The following is a 19,889-nucleotide window of genomic DNA, read 5'->3' as shown; positions in this document are numbered from 1 at the left end:
GAGTCAATCTCTTTTGAGATATAAAAGAAAGAAGCGAGCAGAGAGGGACGTCCTACTACCAAGAATGAAGAGCCAGGAGCGAAGCATGCCCTTTGGACCCGGGGACCCTGCACTGAGAAACTCCTAGACCCAGGGAAAGACTGATGACAAGGACCTTTCCCGAGAGCCAACAGAGAGAGAAAGCCCTCCCCTGGAGCCGACACCCTGAATTCGGACTTCCAGCCTCCTAGACTGTGAGAGAATAAATTTCTCTTTGTTAAAGCCACCTGCTTGTGGTATTTCTGCTATAGCAGCACTAGCTGACTAAGACAAGCTTCTCACATGGAAATTTCCCTGAGAGGTAGCAGTAAACAGTTATTCATTTCCTGCACTCTCAGATGAGGCTCCACTCCCTAAAGAAGGAAGAGTGTAAGCAGAGGGATGAAGGCATCAGCTGAGCAGAAGAGCAGTTTTGTGTAACTATCTTAGCAGAGATTTGCTTTTATGGTTATTGACTGAAATGATATTGTTATACCAGGTAGCAAGGCTTAGGCAAAGTGGTTTAAAGAAGGGAAGAGGAAAAAAAGACAAGTTTGTCTTTAGTAGGTAACACCGCTTTCTCTCAATCTACAGTTCTGTATTTCCTGTGCCCAGGATTGCTGGACTTTTAGATACCTTCTGATAATAATCCCATACTCCTGCATCATTATCTCTGGGCCTTGCGTCTTCATGGCTAGTGATCAAAGATGATAGGCAAATAGGAGTTTCAGTGCTTACAAGGAATAACAGTTTAATGTATTATTTGATCAACAAAATAGTCCCTCCCAGACGATAGTTTCCATTTAATTTAAACAAAGGTTCCTGCCTTAGTCATCTAGTGCTGTTATAATAGAAATACCACAAGTGGATGGCTTTAACAAAGAGAAATTTATTCTCTCACAGTCTAGGAGGCTAGAAGTTCAAATTCGGGGTAACAGCTCCAGAGTTTCTCTCTCTGTCAGCTCTGGGGAAAGGTCCTTGTCATCAATCTTCCTCAGTCCAGGAGCTTCTCAGTGCCGGGACCTGAGTCCAAAGGACGTGCTCTGCTCCCGGCACTGCTTTCTTGGTAGTATGAAGTCTCCCCTGTCTCTCTGCTCATCTCTTTCTTTTGTATCTCAAAAAAGATTGACTTAAGATACAACCTAATCTTGTAGATTGAGTTCTGCCTCAATAACATAAAAAAACTGCCTATAATCCCACCTCATTAACATCATAGATGTAGGATTTACAACACATAGGAAAATCACATCAGACGACAAAATGGTAGAAAATCACACAATACTGGGAATCATAGCCTAGCCAAATTGACAGATATTTTGGGGGGACACAATTCAATCCATGACAGATTCATACAAAGGTAGCAAAACCCACCACTGGTTCACGCAACCTGAGGCTCTTCTGGACCTCTGACTGTTGCATAAAAATACTATACTAGACTCCAGAGGAAACCCTGGTGGCATAGTAGTTAAGTGTTACAGCTGCTAACCAAAAGGTCGGTAGTTTAAAAGACCCCAAAGCGCATGAACTTGTCTTGTTTAAAAGACACTGACCATGGCTTTCAGAGTACCTTTACCAAAAAGTGGAAATTTCAGTGGTCAAGAGGCAGGGTATGGGTGGCAGTGGTAGAAATTTTGGAATGATTATGGACTTTTGATCTCATTAAAACTCATTTCTCTCGTCCGTTTGTTCTTTAAGGCTGGTTACATTTAGTACCAAATTCAGCAAATATTTATGGATACAATGAATCTACTGTTCATATCTATTCTTTCTACTGCCTATTTTCTTAAAGAACTTAGATTTACCATATAAATAAGCTGGGTATTTTTACTGAATAAACAATTCAAGGTCTTATGAATGACACGCCTACCTTGGGCATATAAGAAGAACACTTCTACATTAAATGCAGATTTCAATAAACCAAGTGTCAATATGCTTTAGATAAGATCTCAGTGAAATAGCCACTGTTTTATTAATCTTTTGGCCTTCTTTAAATGCAAATGCATTACCTTGCATATAAAATGGGACTGGGTAAAACAGATTTAACAGCGTCTTCTATACAGAGGAAAATTTTTACATCATGTCAAAATTCGATGAGCATTTAAAAAACAAAAAGAGTATTCCTATAGAGATAAGAAACAGATTTCCAGAATTTAAGTTCTTCATTTTCCTCCTTTGATTTATCTTGCCATGTTTAAGACCTGTAGCAATTACCAAAAAAAAAAAAAAAACGTTGGCATCGAGTCAATTCCAACTCATAGTGACCCTATAAGACAGGGTAGAACTGCCCCATAGAGTTTTCAAGGAGTCCCTGGTGGATTCAAACTACCAACATTTTGGTTAGCAAACATAGCACTTAACCACTATGCCACCAGGGTTTGTAGCAATTACAGCCATGTGGAATTCCTGCTTTTTGCAGAGAATCAGCAAGGATCAGCCCCAGCACACTCCTTAGGAGCCAAACTGTTCTTAACTTTGTCAGGTTGAAATCATTGAGGTTACAGTATACTAATTGCTTAGATTTAATACAGCTTACAGATTGGCTCCAGTTCAAACTGTTTCTAAATTAAAGAAGGAAAACATATATCCTCGAACAATAATACCTCTTTTCTGCTAACAGGAATTCATGTTTTGCTCAAAGTTGACTTCACAGGAAGACGTGAATTTTCCCCAAGGACATATGCATCTTACCAGTGTTTTTTCCAGGCACAATTTAACAATGGTGAACAATTCCACCATGTGTTTCTGAAGCCACGTCCTATAAAATATTTCTAAGTGTACTTGTCTCAGTATGGTGACTGTCACAATAAATACATACAAGGATACAGTTGGTTATTTGCTTCTTATTTTATTTATTTATTTGCTTTTTTTTTTGTTTTGGTCTTATGTCCTCTGTAGGGAAATTCTGAGAAAGGCCATGAATCCATTTTAATGTAGAATAAAATAGCTGGAAATTACCTGGCACTGGCGCAGAACACAGGGTTCAGCAGGGCTTTGCCATTTGAAGGAGCTGTTATAATTATTTCCTTCATAGCTGCAACCTAGACAGGAAATACAGAAGCAGGAAGAAAGACAGAATGAATCTGGGTTTCCTTTATCTTTGGAGCAAAAAGTTATATTCTCTAAGCCAGGATTAGCAATCACAGAAGCTACGATGCTTCTTGGCTACTTTCCCCCAAAACACTACTAAGCCTTATAAATATCCAGTTGGCATTCGCTTACTCTAATTCTTTGGCCACTTCTGAGAGGGAGATTAACCTCGCTGACTATATATTCAGATTGAAAACCATAGACTAATGATCTCTCTGAGCCAAAAATGCACACTCTCATGACTATTTGCACCTAATGAATTGTGAGGAGTGTCAGAGCTAGAGATACCCGTTATGAGAGAGGGTCTTACATAAGACCAAATGAACTCAAAATTTCTGAAGCTCAAGAGAGGAGTTTAAATATGGTGGAAAATAAAAGGAGAAAATTAAAACCTAGGAATTGATTTTTTTTTTTTTAATTCTATAACCATGTAAGACTCTTGACAAGCTACGTCTTCACCAGATGCAATCTTCTAAGACTTGTCTCCAAGCTCTAAGGGCTGTGATCTCGTATTTCACTTTTATTTTACCTTTACGTTTAGGTAGTGAATTAGATTAAGCAAGTCTGAAACTAACAACATATGGATTCCTGTTAGCCAAACCCATTGCCATTGAGTTGATTCCAACTCATAGCAATCCTAAAGGACAGAATAGAACTCCCCTATAGGGTTTCCAAGGAGCTGCTGGTAGAGTCATACTGGCGACCTTTTGGTTAGCAGACGAGTTCTTAACCACATCATATGTTAATTCTTTAGTCAGACAGAACCTATCCTAAGTCACTGGCAAAACAGAAGTCAAAGGCCAGAGATACTAAAAAGAGGAAACAAGTCAATTAGCTTAAGTCATTCTAAAAAGAACCACAGAAATTGCAGTGGAAAGATCATAGCCGAAGAGCTTGATTCCATGGGTTACACTTCTGGTAAGATGCACTTAAATATGCCTCTGTTGTCGTGTGCCATCAAATCGATTCCAAATCATAGTGACCCTATATGACAGAGTAGAATTGCCCCATAGGGTTTCCCAGGCCATAAAGACTACAGCCTTCAGTATGGATTACACCTCAACATAAAGAAAACAAAAATCCTCACAACCGGACCTATAAGCAACATCACGATAAACAGAGAAGATACTGAAGTGGTCAAGGATTTCATTTTATTTGGATCTACAATCAACACCCGTGGAAGCAGCAGTCAAGAAACCAAACGACATGTTACATTGGGCAAATCTGCTACAGAAGACCTCTTTTAAGTGCTAAAAAACAAAGATGTCACTTTGAGAACTAAGGTGCACCTGACCCAAGCCATGATGTTCTCAGTTGCCTATACGCATGTGATAGCTGGAAAACGTATAAGGAAGACCAAACAAGAATTGATGCCTTTGAATTATGGTGTTGGTGAAGAATGTTGAATATACCACGGACTGCCAGAAGAACAAAAAATCTGTCTTGGAAGAAGTACAGCCAGAATGTTCCTTAGAAGCAAGAGTGGGAAGACTTCGTCTCACATATTTTGGACATATTATCAGGGTCGCTATGAGTTGGAACTGACATGACGAGAGCAGATTGCCAGGTCTTTTCTCTGGCAGAGCCACTAGTAGGTTCAAACTGCCAACCTTTTGGTCAGCAGCTGAGTGCTTAACCATTGAGCCACCAGGACTCCTTAACTTTGCCTCTAGTCATTGTATATTACATTCTTAAGTGCCCTTTAGGCAAAGGGTCTTCTCAATTATAGTCTGGATTTCTCAGCCCAAGGAGCATGGAATCAGTAATACACACATAGGACAATGCAGAAACAAAAGGAACTGACTCTTTGTACCAATGGTGACTTCTGAAAATCCAATCAACCTCAATTCACATCAGTTTTTCTTATCAAAGATACAGAGAGGGGACTGACCTCCCTCCCTGAATCCTTTTAGACCAGACTTAATGGTCTGACTGTGACTGGAGGGACCTCAGAAGACATGGCCCCCAGACTCTCTGTTAGCCCAAAACTAAACCAACTCTTTCATTCCCGAAGCCAACTCTTCAGACAAAGATTAGACTGGACTATAAGACATAAAATGATACTCATGAAGAGTGTGCTTCTTAGCTCAAGTAGATAAACAAGACTAAATGGGCAGCTCCTGTCCAGTGACATGAGAAGGCAGAGAGGGACAGGAGCTGGTTCAATGGACACGGGAAATACAGGGTGGAGAAGAGTGTGCCGTCACATCACAGGGAGAGCAACTAGGGTCATATAACAATGTGTGTATCAATTTTTGTATAAGAAACTAACTTGAATGGTAAACTTTAACTTAAAGCACAATTAAAAAAAAAAAAAACCTTTTAATACCTGCAAGCAGAGTGACAGAGGACTTAGGAAAATTTCAATAGATGTTTCCATAAACTTGGAACCATGATCTCAATTCCCAGAAAATTGTGAATGATCAAAAAAAAGTTCAGTAATATTATGCTCTCCAGTTCCCACAAATCAAATTACTAAAGTACACAGCTGATTGGAGACCTATCAGGAAAATGCTTTCACTACATATATTTTTAATTTCCTTCGCATGAAGTGTTACAGAGATAAAATGTTTAACCACAGGAAGCCCTAGCACACTACGAATACTTAGGCCAAACCAAGAACAAATAGAGTAAATTTTCAACAAAGAAAGCCAATATAGAACAATTTGGGCTAGCATAAATCTTACCAAGCAAACACACTTACAATAGACGTGCCGTGCGCATGTCTGATCCACTAACAGACTCACTCAGATAATAAATAACTTGTTCCAAGAGATGAAGGCGGGGAAATCAGAGAACCAAATCCAATTCATGTTAAGTCCAAGTAAATATGAAACGCCTGCCAAGTCTGCCAGTGGAGTTTCCAAATATGTTATATATTTTCGTCATCTGGATTAAAAAACTGGAAGAAAGGGTGATTTTATGTTGCTCATAGGGCAAGCAAAGATCTTGCCTTCTTACTTTGGAGGAGGGAGCATACTAAAAAAGCCATGTAGGCCAGGGAGGAGCTGCCAGCCAAGAGATTGTTCCTAAGCACTACCAGGTCATGTGCAAAGGCGTCCCTGAAGCAGGACGCGGCTTTCTAAGTTATTCCATTCTATACGGGATAGAAAGGTATAGGAATAACAGATCCACAGCACAGAGAACCCAACAACGTTTCCTGCTTCAAATAAATGTCAGTTGGAAAGCTGTATCCTCTACCATATTTTAACATGTAAAGAAAGCTTGGGCAGTAATATTGGAAAGTCAGACCAAGGTCAGATTGTGAAGTGCTTCATTGCTTCTACCATACCCAAGTCCATAGAATAGATCTTACCAGATGTTTGTTAAATCTGAATGACTGAATAGATTCTAAAACAGCTAGGATAATCTCTTTAGCAAATGTAATCCATACCTTTCCTTCTTCATCGTCCTTCACCAGTGTCAGCTAGTTATGGAGACTTCAGTACACCAAGCATCATTATAGTGGATTTCATATGTAAGGGATTCTTGGGGATAAGACTAATTAAAGAAAGGACATTTTCACTGCCCTTGGGGCTCACGTTCTAAGATAAACAGGTTATCTTTTTTATTTTTAATTTTAATTTCATTATTTTATATTTATATTATGTATATATATATATACACACACATATATATGGAGCCCTGGTGGTGCAGTGGTTAAGTGTTCAGCTGCTAACCAAAAGGTCAGCAGTTAGAATCTACCAGCTGCTCCTTGGAAACCCTATGGGGTAGTTCCACTCTGTCCCATAAAGTTACTATAAGTCAGAATCAACTCAACGGCAATAGGTTTGGTTTGGGGTTTTTTTTGGATATATATATATAACTAAAATTGCCATTTTAACTATTTTTGAGAGTACAGTTCAATGACATTACATTCATCACGTTGCAGAACCATCACCACTATCTATTTCAGAAATATTTTGTCACCTCAAAGAGAAACTCAATACCCCTTAAGTAATAACTCTTTCATTCACCCAGGTAACCACTGGTAACCACTAGTAAACTTCTATCTCTATGCATTTGCCTATTCTAGATATTTCATATAAATGGAATCATACAATATTCGTCCTTTTGTGTCTGACTTATTGCACTTAGCATAATGTCAAACTGATTCATGCCATAGCACATATCAGAACTTCATTTCTCTCTATGCCTGAATAATATTCCATTCTATGTATATACCACATTTTGCATATTCATTTGTGGATGAAGATTTGAATTGTTTCCACCTTTTGACTGTTATAAATAATGCTTCAATTAACACTGATATACAAGTATCTGTTTGAGTCCTTGCTTTCATTTCTTTTGGGTATATACCTAGGAATGGAATTTCTAGATTATATGGTAATTCTATGTTTAACTTTTTAAGGAACCATCAAACTGTTCTCCACAGTGGCTGCACCATTTTATATCTCCACCAATAATAGACGAGGGTTCCAGTTTCTCCACATTCTTGCCAACACTTGCTGATTTACAATAAAAATCTTAACGTACAACATTAACAAGAGCTACGTGAAGACTCAGTAACATATATACAACTGAGGAGAATCTCAAATATGACCTCTTATCTTCAGTAAGCAAATTTCTTTATAATAAATTTTATTTAAGACCAATTTTATGCTGCTATATATATTTTTTTTATAGGGCTTACAGGCAATATATTCCCTCTCTTTCTATTTAAACCTAAGAGGATCAATATATCCTATATCTCCTGTTAGCTGGGGTGGAAAGAGGGGCAGGGAAAATATTCCATCATACACTAAAGCAGTGCCTCTCAAAGTACCTATAGTGATAAAACAGGTTTTCGGTTTCCCAGTCCAACGTGGATTACCTCTGTACAATAGAATAAAAATAAATTGCTAGAAAAATGAAATTTAAAAGACTAAGCCAAAATAATTAGCCTTTTTATGCAAATCAAAACTACAATGAGTTACCATCTCACTCCCATAAGGCTGGCATTAATCCAAAAAACACAAAACAATAACAGTTGGAGAGGTTGTGGAGAGACTGGAACACTTCTACACTGCTGGTGGGAATGTCAAATGGTACAACCACTTTGGAAATCAACTTGGTGCTTCCTTAAAAAGCTAGAAATAGAATTACCATGCAATCCAGCAATCCCACTCCTTGGAATATATTGTAGAGAAATAAGAGCCTTTACACTAACAGATATATGCATACCCATGTTCATTGCAGCACTGTTTACAATAGCAAAAAGATGGAAGCAACCAAGGTGCCTATCAATGGATAAATGGATAAATAAGTTATGGTATATTCACACAATGGAATACTACACATCGATAAAGAACAGTGAGGAATCTGTGAAACATTTCATAACATGGAGGAACCTGGAAGGCATTATGCTGAGGGAAATTAGTCAGTTGCAAAAGGACAAATATTGTATGAGGCCACTATTATAAGACCTCAAGAAAGAGTTTAAACACAGAAGAAAATATTTTTTGATGGCTTCGAGGGTGGGGAGGGAGGGAGGGAGAGGACTATTCACTAATTAGACAGTAGATAAGAGCTATTTTAGGTGAAGAGAAAGGCAACACACAATACAGCAGAGGTCAGCACAACTGGACTAAACCAAAAGCAAAGAAGTTTCCTGAATAAAACGAACACTTCGAAGCAGCAGGGGTGGGGATCTGGGGACCATAGTTTCAGGGGACATCTAGGTCAATCAGCATAATAAAATCTATTAAGAAAACATTCTGCATTCCACTTTGGTGAGTGGCACCTGGGGTCTTATATGCTAGCAAGTGGCCATCTAAGATGCATCAATTGGTCTCAACCCACTTGGAGCAAAGGAGAATGAAGAACACCAAAGACACAAGGTAATTATGAGCCCAAGAGACAGAAAGTATTGCATAAATCAGAGACTACATCAGCCTGAGACCAGAAGAACTAGTTGGTACCCGGCTACAACTGATGACTGCCCTGACAGGAAACACGACAGAGAATCCCTGATGGAACAAGAGAACAGTGGGATGAAGAGCAAATTCTCGTAAAAAGACCAGACTTAATGGTCTGACTGAGACTAGAAGGACACCGGAGGTCATGGTCCCCAGATCTTCTGTTAGCCAAGATTGGAGCCATTCCCAAAACCAACTCTTCAGACAGAGATTGGACTGGACTATAAAGACAGAAAATGATGCTGGTGAGGAGTGAGCTTCTTGGCTCAAGTAGATACCTGAGACTATGTTGGCAGCTCCTGTCTAGAGGGGAGATGAGAAGGCAGAGGGGGACAGAAGCTGGCTGACTGGACATGGGGAATACAGGGTGGGGAGAAGGAGTGTGCTGTCTCATTAGGAGGAGAGCAACTAGGAGTACACAGCAAGGTGCATATAAATTTTTGTATGAGAGATTGACTTGATTTGTAAACTTCCACTTAAAGCACAATAAAAAAAATAATAATTAGCCCTTTTAATTATTATATGTAACTAGAATGACTCTGTCCAATTATAAGGAAGTCTCTAATTTTTACTGTCCATTTCTGTACTTATCTCATTGTAGACCAGAATCATGGTCCATGGTTCATTAGAGGCCTGCAGAGCACATTTTGGGGAGAAATGCACTGGGGGATATCTGTGGGGGAGGGGGAAAGAACCTCAAGAGACAATAAAAATATTTCAATCTTAGAAGTTTAGAAGTAAAAGCAATCTTACAAGTAATAAAGCTTATCTCCTGCATTTTACAGATGGGAAAATTTGCCCAGAAAATTAAGGTGGCTTGCTCAGAATTAGAAAGAATTAGGCACAAAACCAATACTACTTCTAATTCTATATGAAATCTACATTTTCACATCCAGGTATAAACTAACTGGTAGTATTATTTGAGCATTTTCTAATTCAGCATAATATCTTTTGCATTGAGGATTTCAACAGCCCAGGAAAAAAGCCAATACTGTTGGAGCCCTGGGGGCACAGTGGTTGAGAGCTACAGTGAGCTAAGGCTGCTAACCGAAAAGTCAGCAGCTCGAATCCACCAGCCACACCTTGGAAACCCTATGGGGCAGTTCTTCCCTGTCCTATGGGGTCACCGTGAGTCAGAATCAACTTGACAGCAACAGGTTTAGTCCTTAGAAAAGTAAATGATAGCATATCTGGTAACTAAAAGAGTAAGTAGATGGGGTAGAGAAATGGCTGGGTAAACACATACCAAAACAGAAGCAAATCTGTTTGCCACAACTCGATTCTGACTGACAGTGACCCTAAAGGACAGAGTAGAACTGTCCCATAGGATTTCCAAGGCTGTAAACCTTTCTCCCTTGGAGGTAAATACATAAAGGAGCTTTTCTTTTTGCTTTAAATACTTGTTAAAATTTTCTACAAAGGAATTTATAAACATTTATTAGCTTCTTCTGGTGATAAAAAGCTCTTGAAATTCCACAAATTTCAATAAAATCATCGGTAATACAGCAGGAGGAAGTGGTTATTTTCTGATAAATTCACAACAATGTATTTAAACCAATAGTTCTCAATTAAGGGTGATTTTTGCCTTTTCCCCACCCTGGAGATTTGTGGCAATGACAGAAGATATTTTGATTGTCATGACTGGGTGGGGGGTGACGCTACTGGTATCTAGTGAGTAAAGTCCAGGCGTGCTGCTAAACACCCGATGTTATGGATTGAATTGGCTCCTCCAAAAATATATGTTGTAAATCCTAACTGCTCTGTTGTTGCAGTGGTTAAGTGCTCGGCTGCTAACCAAAGGGTCAGTGGTTCAAAACCACCAGTCCCTCCGCAGGAGAAAGATGTAGCAGTCTGTTTTGGTAAAGATTACAGCCTTGGAAACCCTCTGGGCAGTTCTACTCTGTCCTACAGGATCACTATGAGTCAGAATCAACTGTGGGTTTGGTTTGGTTTGGTTTGGTTATAATCCCGTTTGGGAGTGGGTTTTCTTTGTTAAGTTAATGAGACAGTATTACTGTAGGGTATGTCTTATGTCAATCTCTTTTGAGCTATAAAGGAACAGAGTAAGCAAGTAAGAAATTAAGCTGAGAAGGAGGAAGAGAGATGCCATGCTACATGAAGACCACTGTCTTAGTCATCTAGTGCTGCTGCAACAGAAATATCATAAGCAGATGGCTTTAACAAAGAAAAATTTATTCTCTCACAGTCTAGGAGACTAGAAGTCCAAATTGAGGGCGCCAGCTCTAGGGGAAGGCTTTCTCTTTCTGTCAGCTCTGGTGGAGGTCCTTGTCATCAGTCTTCCCCTGGGTCTCTCAACTTCTCAGTGCAGGGAACCCGAGTCCAAAGGATGCACTCCCCTCCTGGTTCTTCATTCTTGGTGTCATGAGGTCTCCCTGTCTCTCTGCTTATATCTCTCTTTTTATATCTCAAAAGAGATTGACTTAAGATACAACCTAATCTTGTAGATTGAGTCCTGACTCAGTAACATAGCTGCCTCTAATCCTGCCTCAGTAACATCATAAAAAAAAAAAAAAAAACCGGTGCCGTGGAGTTGATTCTGATTCATAGCAACCCTATAGAACAGAGTAGAGCTGCCTCATAGAGTTTCCAAGGAGTGCCTGGTGGATTCGAACCACAGAGGTAGGATTTACAGCACATCAGATGACAAACTGCAGACAATCACGCAGTACTGGGAATCATGGCCTAGCCAAGCTGATATACACTTTGGGAGGACAAAATTCAATCCATAACAATCACCTAGGAGCCAAGCAATGCTGGGCCTACAGATGCTGAAAAGAGACAAGGACCTTCTCCTAGAGCTGGCGCCCTGAATTTGGACTTCTAGGCCTCTGAACTGTGAGAAAATAAATTTGTTTGTTAAAGCCACCCACTCGTAGTATTTCTGTTACAGCAGCACTAGATAACTAAGACACTCTACAATTTGCAAACAAAGAATTACTCAGCTCAAAAATGTCAGTTGAGCCAAGTGGAGAAACTCTGATTTAAACCAACATACAAAACTCAAAATACTTCTTCTTTATATCTAAAATAATATAAAAATGAGCTTAAACTAGCTACACTTTCCTTCTGTATGTGTTTTGACTTTTTTTATGTTAATTCTTTCCTGGATGGGGAAGAACTTCAAAGTATTTTTCAACATACATGTTCTTGTAGAAAATCTTGGCCTAGTCAACTAGTCAACCAGTCAACTCAGAAAACTAAAGGCAACGGAAACAGGAAGAAGACAACTAAATTGAATCCACAGTTAAGCAATAAAACTCATTTTTCCTATTAGTTTTGACCTTTTTTAGTGACCACATTATCCCAAGGGAAAGAGAATACCACACATTTTCATCATTCTGCTGTTAAAATAGCTGTTAAAAATCATCGGGATCATAAAAAATGGCATTGGCCTTCTAAGGAGCCTTGGAGCCTAGTTTTTACCCTTCCAGTCTTACTCCTCTCACTTTTCGTGTTAACAGTAGCCTAAGAGCAGAGAACTAGTTATTTTTGTTAACAATAACTTAACTCCTGGCACCCAAGGCCTCACAACAGGGTCCCAACCTATCTTTCCAGCTCTTTCCTTTCATTTCTGGCACTCTGCCTAGGCCCCTGGGGCTATTTACCTTTCCCTGAACATAATGAACTTGAATGTTTCTGAAGGCAGGTTCAAGTTCCTCAACCGAAGTTATCAGCTTCTGCCTTTACCACCCCTCTGAAACCTCACTCTCCGAGGTTGCACCTGCCTTTCGGGTACCCAGCCCATAGGATGCTAGGTCTCCATCTTATGGGACCTCTTTGTGGCATTTCATAGTACTGATCTCACTTTCTTTCTTAGGCCCCTCTCAAGCTTTCTAGATGCTCTCTTCCACCTACCTTTCCATCTCCTCTACTACTTCACCACTGCATCAGCTAAGCTGTTGGCTAATTTTCACCTGGATTCTTGCAACAACTATGCTGACAGTCTAACTTGCTGTGATAGGGACTTTTTCCAAGCCTGCACAGCTGCTGGTGTATACTTTTTTAAAACCCAGGTCTTACCATGTCATTCGCACCCTTGGACTCAGTCAATGACTGAAGCCTCAACACAGCAGAGGTATAGACCAGTACCTACCCCAACCCTTCTTCTCCAAACCAACTGGATCAGAGTCTCCAGAAGTAGAAAGCAGAAGAGGAACATAATGCACGGCTGAGACTGAAAACCATTGACCTGTACAATAAAATTCAAACTTCTCAGCCTATGTAACTTCCAGGGCCTGGTCTCAGCTCACCTCCCCATCTTCGTTTGTGCTGCTTCAAAACCTAGACACTCCCTAAGCTTTGGACATACTGCACTTAGAATTCCACTGAGTATGGCCAGAATATCTCACCCTGTGCTTTTGCACATGCTGGTCCCCTCTTGAAAAAATCCAGATCTTGTCTATTCCCTCCACAATGCCCCACATATACAACACCTCGCAAGTTACCTGTCTGCCCTTCCTTCCCTCGGTAACTCTTCATTCAAGTCTCAGGTCAAGGTCATAGCCTCTGGGAAGCCTTCCTTGAAACCTCCCCACTCAGGGTAACTGCACTCTTGTATTCTTCCTTCATGCACACTTAGCCTTTCATGTGACGTTCCAGGTCCCTTATAGTACCCTGTACATGTTGTTGTTAGCTGCCAGCCAGTCAACACTCACTCATGTGACCTTATGTACACTAGAATGAAATATTGCCCAGTACTGCCTTGTCCTTATGATTGTCAGCATGTTCTTAACTGTCTTTGTAGCCATTATGCCAATCTATCTCACCAAAAGTCTCCCTCACCCTCCTTAGCCCTCTACTTCACCAAACATGATGTCCTCCCCCAGTGATTAATCCTTCCTGATGATATGTCCAAAGCAAGCAAGTCAATGTTCTATTGTGATCCATAAGGTTTTCACTGGCTAATTTTCAGAAGACCGTTCTTAGTCTGTCTTAGTCTGGAAGCTGCACTGAAACCTGTCCACCATGGGAGACTGTTGGTATTTGAAATACTGGTGGCATAGCCTGCAGCATCACAGCAACACACAAGCCACCATAGTATGAAAAACTGACAGATGGGTGGTGGGCTTCATACATAGCAGGTACTTAATACCGTATTATTATTACTCTTACTATTCTTACGTGATATACCAGGGTAAAGGGGGCAATAAAGGGAGAAGTATACAAAAGAGTTAAAATAATCCTCATCAACCACTATAGGGGAGTCCCTGGGTGGCACAAAATGTTAAGGGCTCAACTACCACAACTACTAGCTGAAAGTCTGGCAGTTCAAAGACACCTGAGACACCTCAGAAGACAGGCTGAGCAATTTGCTTCCAAACCCTATGGGGTAGTTTTACTCTGCACACATGGGGTTGCCATGAGTCAGAAGTGACTCGACAACAACTAACACCACTATACAGAAAGTCTATAGGTAATATCTAAAACTTATAAATCAAGAAAGAGCAACATATGCATATTATTCAGTAATATGGAGACAGGCATCAGAAGAGATAGCTAAAAGCATTGGAATTGGTCGCCTATGAGACCAGGATGAAGAGTGGGAGAGAAGTGGGGAACTGCTGGTTTTGTTATTAAACCTTTAGAGTTATTTGATTTTTTTTTTTTTTACCACATCCATGTATTAACTGAAACAGCAAATAAAAATCCATTAAAAACAAATAAAATAGTCTATTATTCAGACTTTTAATTTATTCAGATTAATGTTCAACTTCACTGGTAATAATAGTAAGTGCCAATATACAGCTATTCCTATAAACCACAGAGAAAGAACTCAGAAAGGCTGACATGGGCTTATTCAATTCACTACTCCACTTCCAGAAACAACAAAGCCTTCCTGGAACAATTCAGATGACAAATTTTGTCTCCTTCTAATATCCTCCCTTCCTTGGACCTGGCATGCTAGGGTTGAAGACAATGAAGGAAAGTCCTTGTGCATCCCAGCCCCTACTGAACGTTAGACGTAAGAAACACATCAACACTTTCTCCAACTCCCCTTTCCAGGCTGTGCAAGCCTTATCTTAACTATTCATAGGTGTCTTTCTTTTTTAGAATCCACTTTTGCCCAAACTACTTTCTTGTTTTTTTTTTTTTTTTTTAGGGATAAGTGTGCAAATTGAGTCATATTTACCTAAATGACTCCACTCTTGGGATCTTTGAAGCCAGTCATGCCACATGGTCCAGGAGAGCAGAGCAGGCAGGGCTGCCAGGCTCCCAGGCCACCAGACAGGGTGCCCACCCCCTAGACTTGCTCAATAAGCCCCAAATTACCCCAGCCCAATACAATTTTTTTAATGAACCACTTTCGGACACTGTTCTCCAGAAACATATGGAAGTATAATCAAAAGGGATAAACATAAAATCTGACTAGCCATTCTAGGGCTTAAATTGTGTCCTTAGGAGTTCATTTGAAACAGGATTTTATTACTCTTCAAAACCATACCTACCATGAGTCCTGCAGACAATTTTTCTTATTTTTGGCTAATGGGAATTTTATAGTCAAACCACTTCCTCAATCCCAAGAGAAGGAATCAGGCTCATGAACTGAGTTTTACACAGTGGTGTGCACCAATCCCCACAACATTCTTTGTCATGGCTTTTTCTTTGTTTTGCTTTCATTTTCCAATTAGGAGTTAGATAAATATATGACTGAATTTAAGTAATTAACAATAAAAAATGGTAGAAACACATTTACTTAATTTTTGATGACTTTACGAATAAAATCCCAAATACACAAAAATAACAGATAAATCCAGTGAATCACTTGCAAATTCAACTCACTTTACCAGTATTCACGAGCCCTGGTGTCACAGTAGTAAAAGCCATAGACTACTAACTGAAAGGTCAGCGATTTGAAACCACCAGCGACTCCTCGGGAGAAAGATATGGCAGTCTGCTTCCATAGAGATTTGCAGCCTTGGAAACCCTATGTGGTCGTTACGAGTCAGAATTGACTCAACAGCAGTGGGCTTTTGGGTCACCACTATTTGTTGTCGTTAGTTGATGTCCAGTCAATTTTGACTCATTATGATGTCAAGGATACATATATACAGATCACAAGCAGTCCCTGGCTGGCACAAATAATTTAGGGCTCAACTACCAGGGGAAAGTTGTTGGTTCAAACTCACCCACAGGCACCTCAGAAGACAGGTCTGGTGATCTGCTTCCAAAAGGTCACAGCCTTGAAAACCCTCTGGAGTCAGTTCTACTCTGTGCACATGGGGTCGCCATGAGTCCGGTGAGCTCACCAGTATAAAGGAACACAAAACCTCCGAGTGACTTACTTGGATTTCTAATCTGTGTGTTTATTCAAGACTGTAAAGTGATGAAATTGTGGTTTACAAAAACAGTCTCTTAACTTCATAGTATTATAATACATATAATATCTGGCATTGATATTAAGGTAATAAAACAGATTCCATGAGCCACAAATAAATTGGGCTTCTATTCATTCAAATATGTTTTCAAACTTTGAATGTAATTAATACAATAAAGGAAACATGCAATACTTTAAGGGAGAAAACGTTTTCATATAAACCCCATCACCCATCAGTCCTGCGTTCAATCTGTTCCTGCCATAAACACTTCTTAATATGGGATGCCTCTTCCCCTGGCTGAATCATTATTGCAACATTTTACCCTCAGCACCCCATTGTCAGCCAGCCAGCACCCACGGCTTCTCAACTGGCAAAGGAGAAAGGGCAAAGTCCAGCCCATGCTGAGCAAACATAGAGAAAGAAGGAAAACAGTATTTATTGTATTGGGAGAGATAATCCTGTGAGATCCTAAGACTGATTTTCTAATGTATATGAAGGCCATTTCCAAAGACGAGTTCCCAAAAACTTTTTTGAGAATATTGTGTGAATAATCCTTCAACAGGTAAGAGAGAGACACACAATTAAAAGCATCACCTTATTATAGGTGAGGTACCGTGCTTGGAGTTTTCACGTGCAATTTAATTTTATTCTCATAAAAAGTACCATAGGACAGGTGACATTTTCTCCTCAGTTTTTTAAAAATGAGAAAACCAAGGTTCAGAAAAGCTCAGTTACTTGGCCAAGGTCACACAGCTGTTTTTTCTGTCTTATTCCAAAACACATCTCATTCATTTGGATTCTGCCAGGCACATGGGAGGAGCTCAGAAAGTGGTAGCTTCAATAGTAAAATGATGTCCCTGATGAAATGACATGCTGCTTCAGTGATACTTTAAAATAGTTGGTGAAAGGGTGAGAATCATGTCCCAGGGATGACTGAACACCAGTGTCATAAGGTAAAGTGCTGGATTTATGGCTGAACCGCTAAGGCCTGATTTTGTGGATTCATGTTCAAACTCTGTTCTGCACGCCTTTACATTTAGCCACTAGCCACGCTAAGCCTTACCAAACCAATAACCAAACCCGTTGCCGTCAAGTCGATTCCGACTCATAGTGACCCTGTAGGACAGAGCAGAACTGCTCCAAAGAAGTTCCAAGGAGCGCCTGGTGAATTCAAACCGCCGATCTTTTGGTTAGCAGCCGTAGCACTGAACCACTATGCCACCAGGGTTTATGCTTAGGCGTCTGATACTATAAAGCAACAAATAAGCAATCGAAGGATTGAATCCAAACAACTAAGGTTTGATTCATGCATTTTTAAAAATTGGAATGTATTCCATAGTTTGGAGTGCACAGTGATAGTCTAACAAAAATAAAATTTATTTGAAGAAGATGGCAAAAAAACCAACAACCTCATAGGATAGTTATGGTGGCTACAGATGGAAGTGGATATTTCTTAAAAAGTCATGAACAGAACCCTCAGTTTTTCCAAAGTAACTTCAAAGACATCTGTGAAAATCTCTCCAACAATGAAAGATGAGCATAAAAAAAAAAACCCACATATGAAATATTTGTGTGATTAATGTATTGCTCTGCATGAATTCTGTACTTTGAGGAACATCAAGCTACACAGATATAACCTTTATGGTTGATTAAATAGGGGATTGGGGCTTATTGCCAAACTATTGTCAGAAATACTTTATTCCTCCTTTTCTTTCCTTTTTATTTATTAACTTCTTTTTTTTTTTTTTTTTGGAAATAATTATAGATTCACAAGAAGTGGCACAAAAAAGTACAGGGAGGTCCCATGCACCCTTTGCCCAGCCTCCCCCAATGTTAACATCTTGCATAACTATGGCACAATATATAATACAATATCAAAATCAGAAAATTGACTTTGATACAATCCACAGAGTTCATTCAGACTTCACTGGTTTTACATGCACTTGTTTGTGTGTGTATGTAGTACTACGAAGTTTTATCATACTTGCAGATTCATGTAAGCCACCCCCCACTCACCACAATCAACATACAGAACTGTACCATCACCACAAGGCTTCTCCAGGCTATTTGTTTATAGTCACAGTCACCCCCTCCTTCCAGCCTTCACTCCTAACTCAGGGTAACCACTAATTTGCTCTCCACGGATAATTTTATTATCTCGACAATGTTGTAGAAATGGAATCATACAGTATGTGGCCTTTGAAACTGGCTTTTTTTCACTCAGTATAGTTCTTTTGAGATCCATCCAGGTTGTTGCATGTATCAATAACTTGTTCCTTTTCATTGCTGTATAATATTCCATGGTATGGATATGCCACAGTTTAACCATTTCTCCCACTGAAGTGCATCTGGGTTGTTTCCAGTTTTTTGCCTATTATGAACAAAGCTGCTACGAACATGTGTGTACAGGAGTTAGTGTGAACACAGGTTTTCATTTTTCTGGGATAAATGCCCAAGAGTGCATTTATTAAGTCGGAATCGACTTGACAGCAAAAGGTTTTTTTTTGTTTTTTTTTTTTTGGTTTATGGTAACTGTATGTTTAATTTGATGAGAAACTGCCAAAGTGATTTCCAAAACAGCTGAACCATTGGACATTTTCACCAGTAATGCATGAGAGATTTTCCACATCCTCACCAGCATTTAGTGTCATCATTCTATGTTTTCTTAGCCACTGCGGGCATGAAGTCTGCCTGTAGTTATCAAGTATGGTTTGGGGAAGCATTCATAACAGGACAGTCCAAGGGTATCCCCAGAGGACCTGTGAAAATGCAGATTCTTGGAACGCTTCTTTTTTCTCCTATCTCCCACCTCCTTTACCTGGGCTCTTTTCTGTAAAGTTCGAGCTGAGCCTCTTTTTCTTGGGATGACTTTACAGCTGTGTGGCCAGCAGAAGGCCATTAAAGGGATTCAGCATCCCACCCTATCTGCACAGCCTTCTGGGAGGCTGCGTGTGGCTCCCTCTGATCTCATACCATGGAATCAGTGAGGGTTCTTTGTTATATTCCAAACATGGTGGCTAAGGGCATTAAAAAGAGAAACTCACCCATTCTAAAAAAAAGGACAAAATTTAAAAGGACCTTGAAATTTAAAAGCAGATATAAAAGAGACTGCCAAATGTCTGGCAAGAAAGCAGTTACTGGCCCTTGTGACCACACTTGGAGAGGATGGAGGAGAAATGCCACCTACAGAGGACCCCACCCAGTACGGAGCTGAAGGAGAGGCATTTACCAGGAGCCCTGCATTATGAATCTCTACACTTTCTGAACCTGAGAAGAAGCATGGATTGTTTCTTTTTGTTGTTTTTTAACTGTATTTCCCCATTGCGGTCGAGTCAATTCCGACTCATAGTAACCCTGTAGGACAGAGTAGAACTGCCCTGGAGGGTTTCCAAGGAGCAACTGGTGGATTTGAACTGTGAACCTCTGGTTAGCAGCTGAGTTCTTAACCACTGCACCACCAAGGCTCATTTGTTAATAACATTTGTTAAAAAAGAATATTGAACACCTCGCATATAGTTAGTGGTGTGCT

General features: G+C 39.9%; 1 protein-coding gene across 4 annotated transcripts in view; it reads right to left on the bottom strand.

Annotated features, from left to right (window-relative positions):
* Nucleotides 1-19,889, bottom strand: part of BMPER (BMP binding endothelial regulator) — a 284,126-nt gene that overhangs the window by 212,412 nt on the left and 51,825 nt on the right. For all 4 annotated transcript variants that reach the window (XM_049894529.1, XM_049894532.1, XM_049894530.1 and 1 more), the window contains exon 4: nt 2,974-3,056. In XM_049894529.1, coding sequence (XP_049750486.1) covers nt 2,974-3,056 — 83 coding nt within the window. The remainder of the gene's footprint in view (nt 1-2,973; nt 3,057-19,889) is intronic.

Source organism: Elephas maximus, chromosome 8, assembly GCF_024166365.1.
Source record: "Elephas maximus indicus isolate mEleMax1 chromosome 8, mEleMax1 primary haplotype, whole genome shotgun sequence".
Taxonomy (NCBI): Eukaryota; Metazoa; Chordata; class Mammalia; order Proboscidea; family Elephantidae; genus Elephas; species Elephas maximus.
Note: the sequence above shows the minus strand (reverse complement) of the source record. Positions and strands in the feature narration are given on the sequence as shown.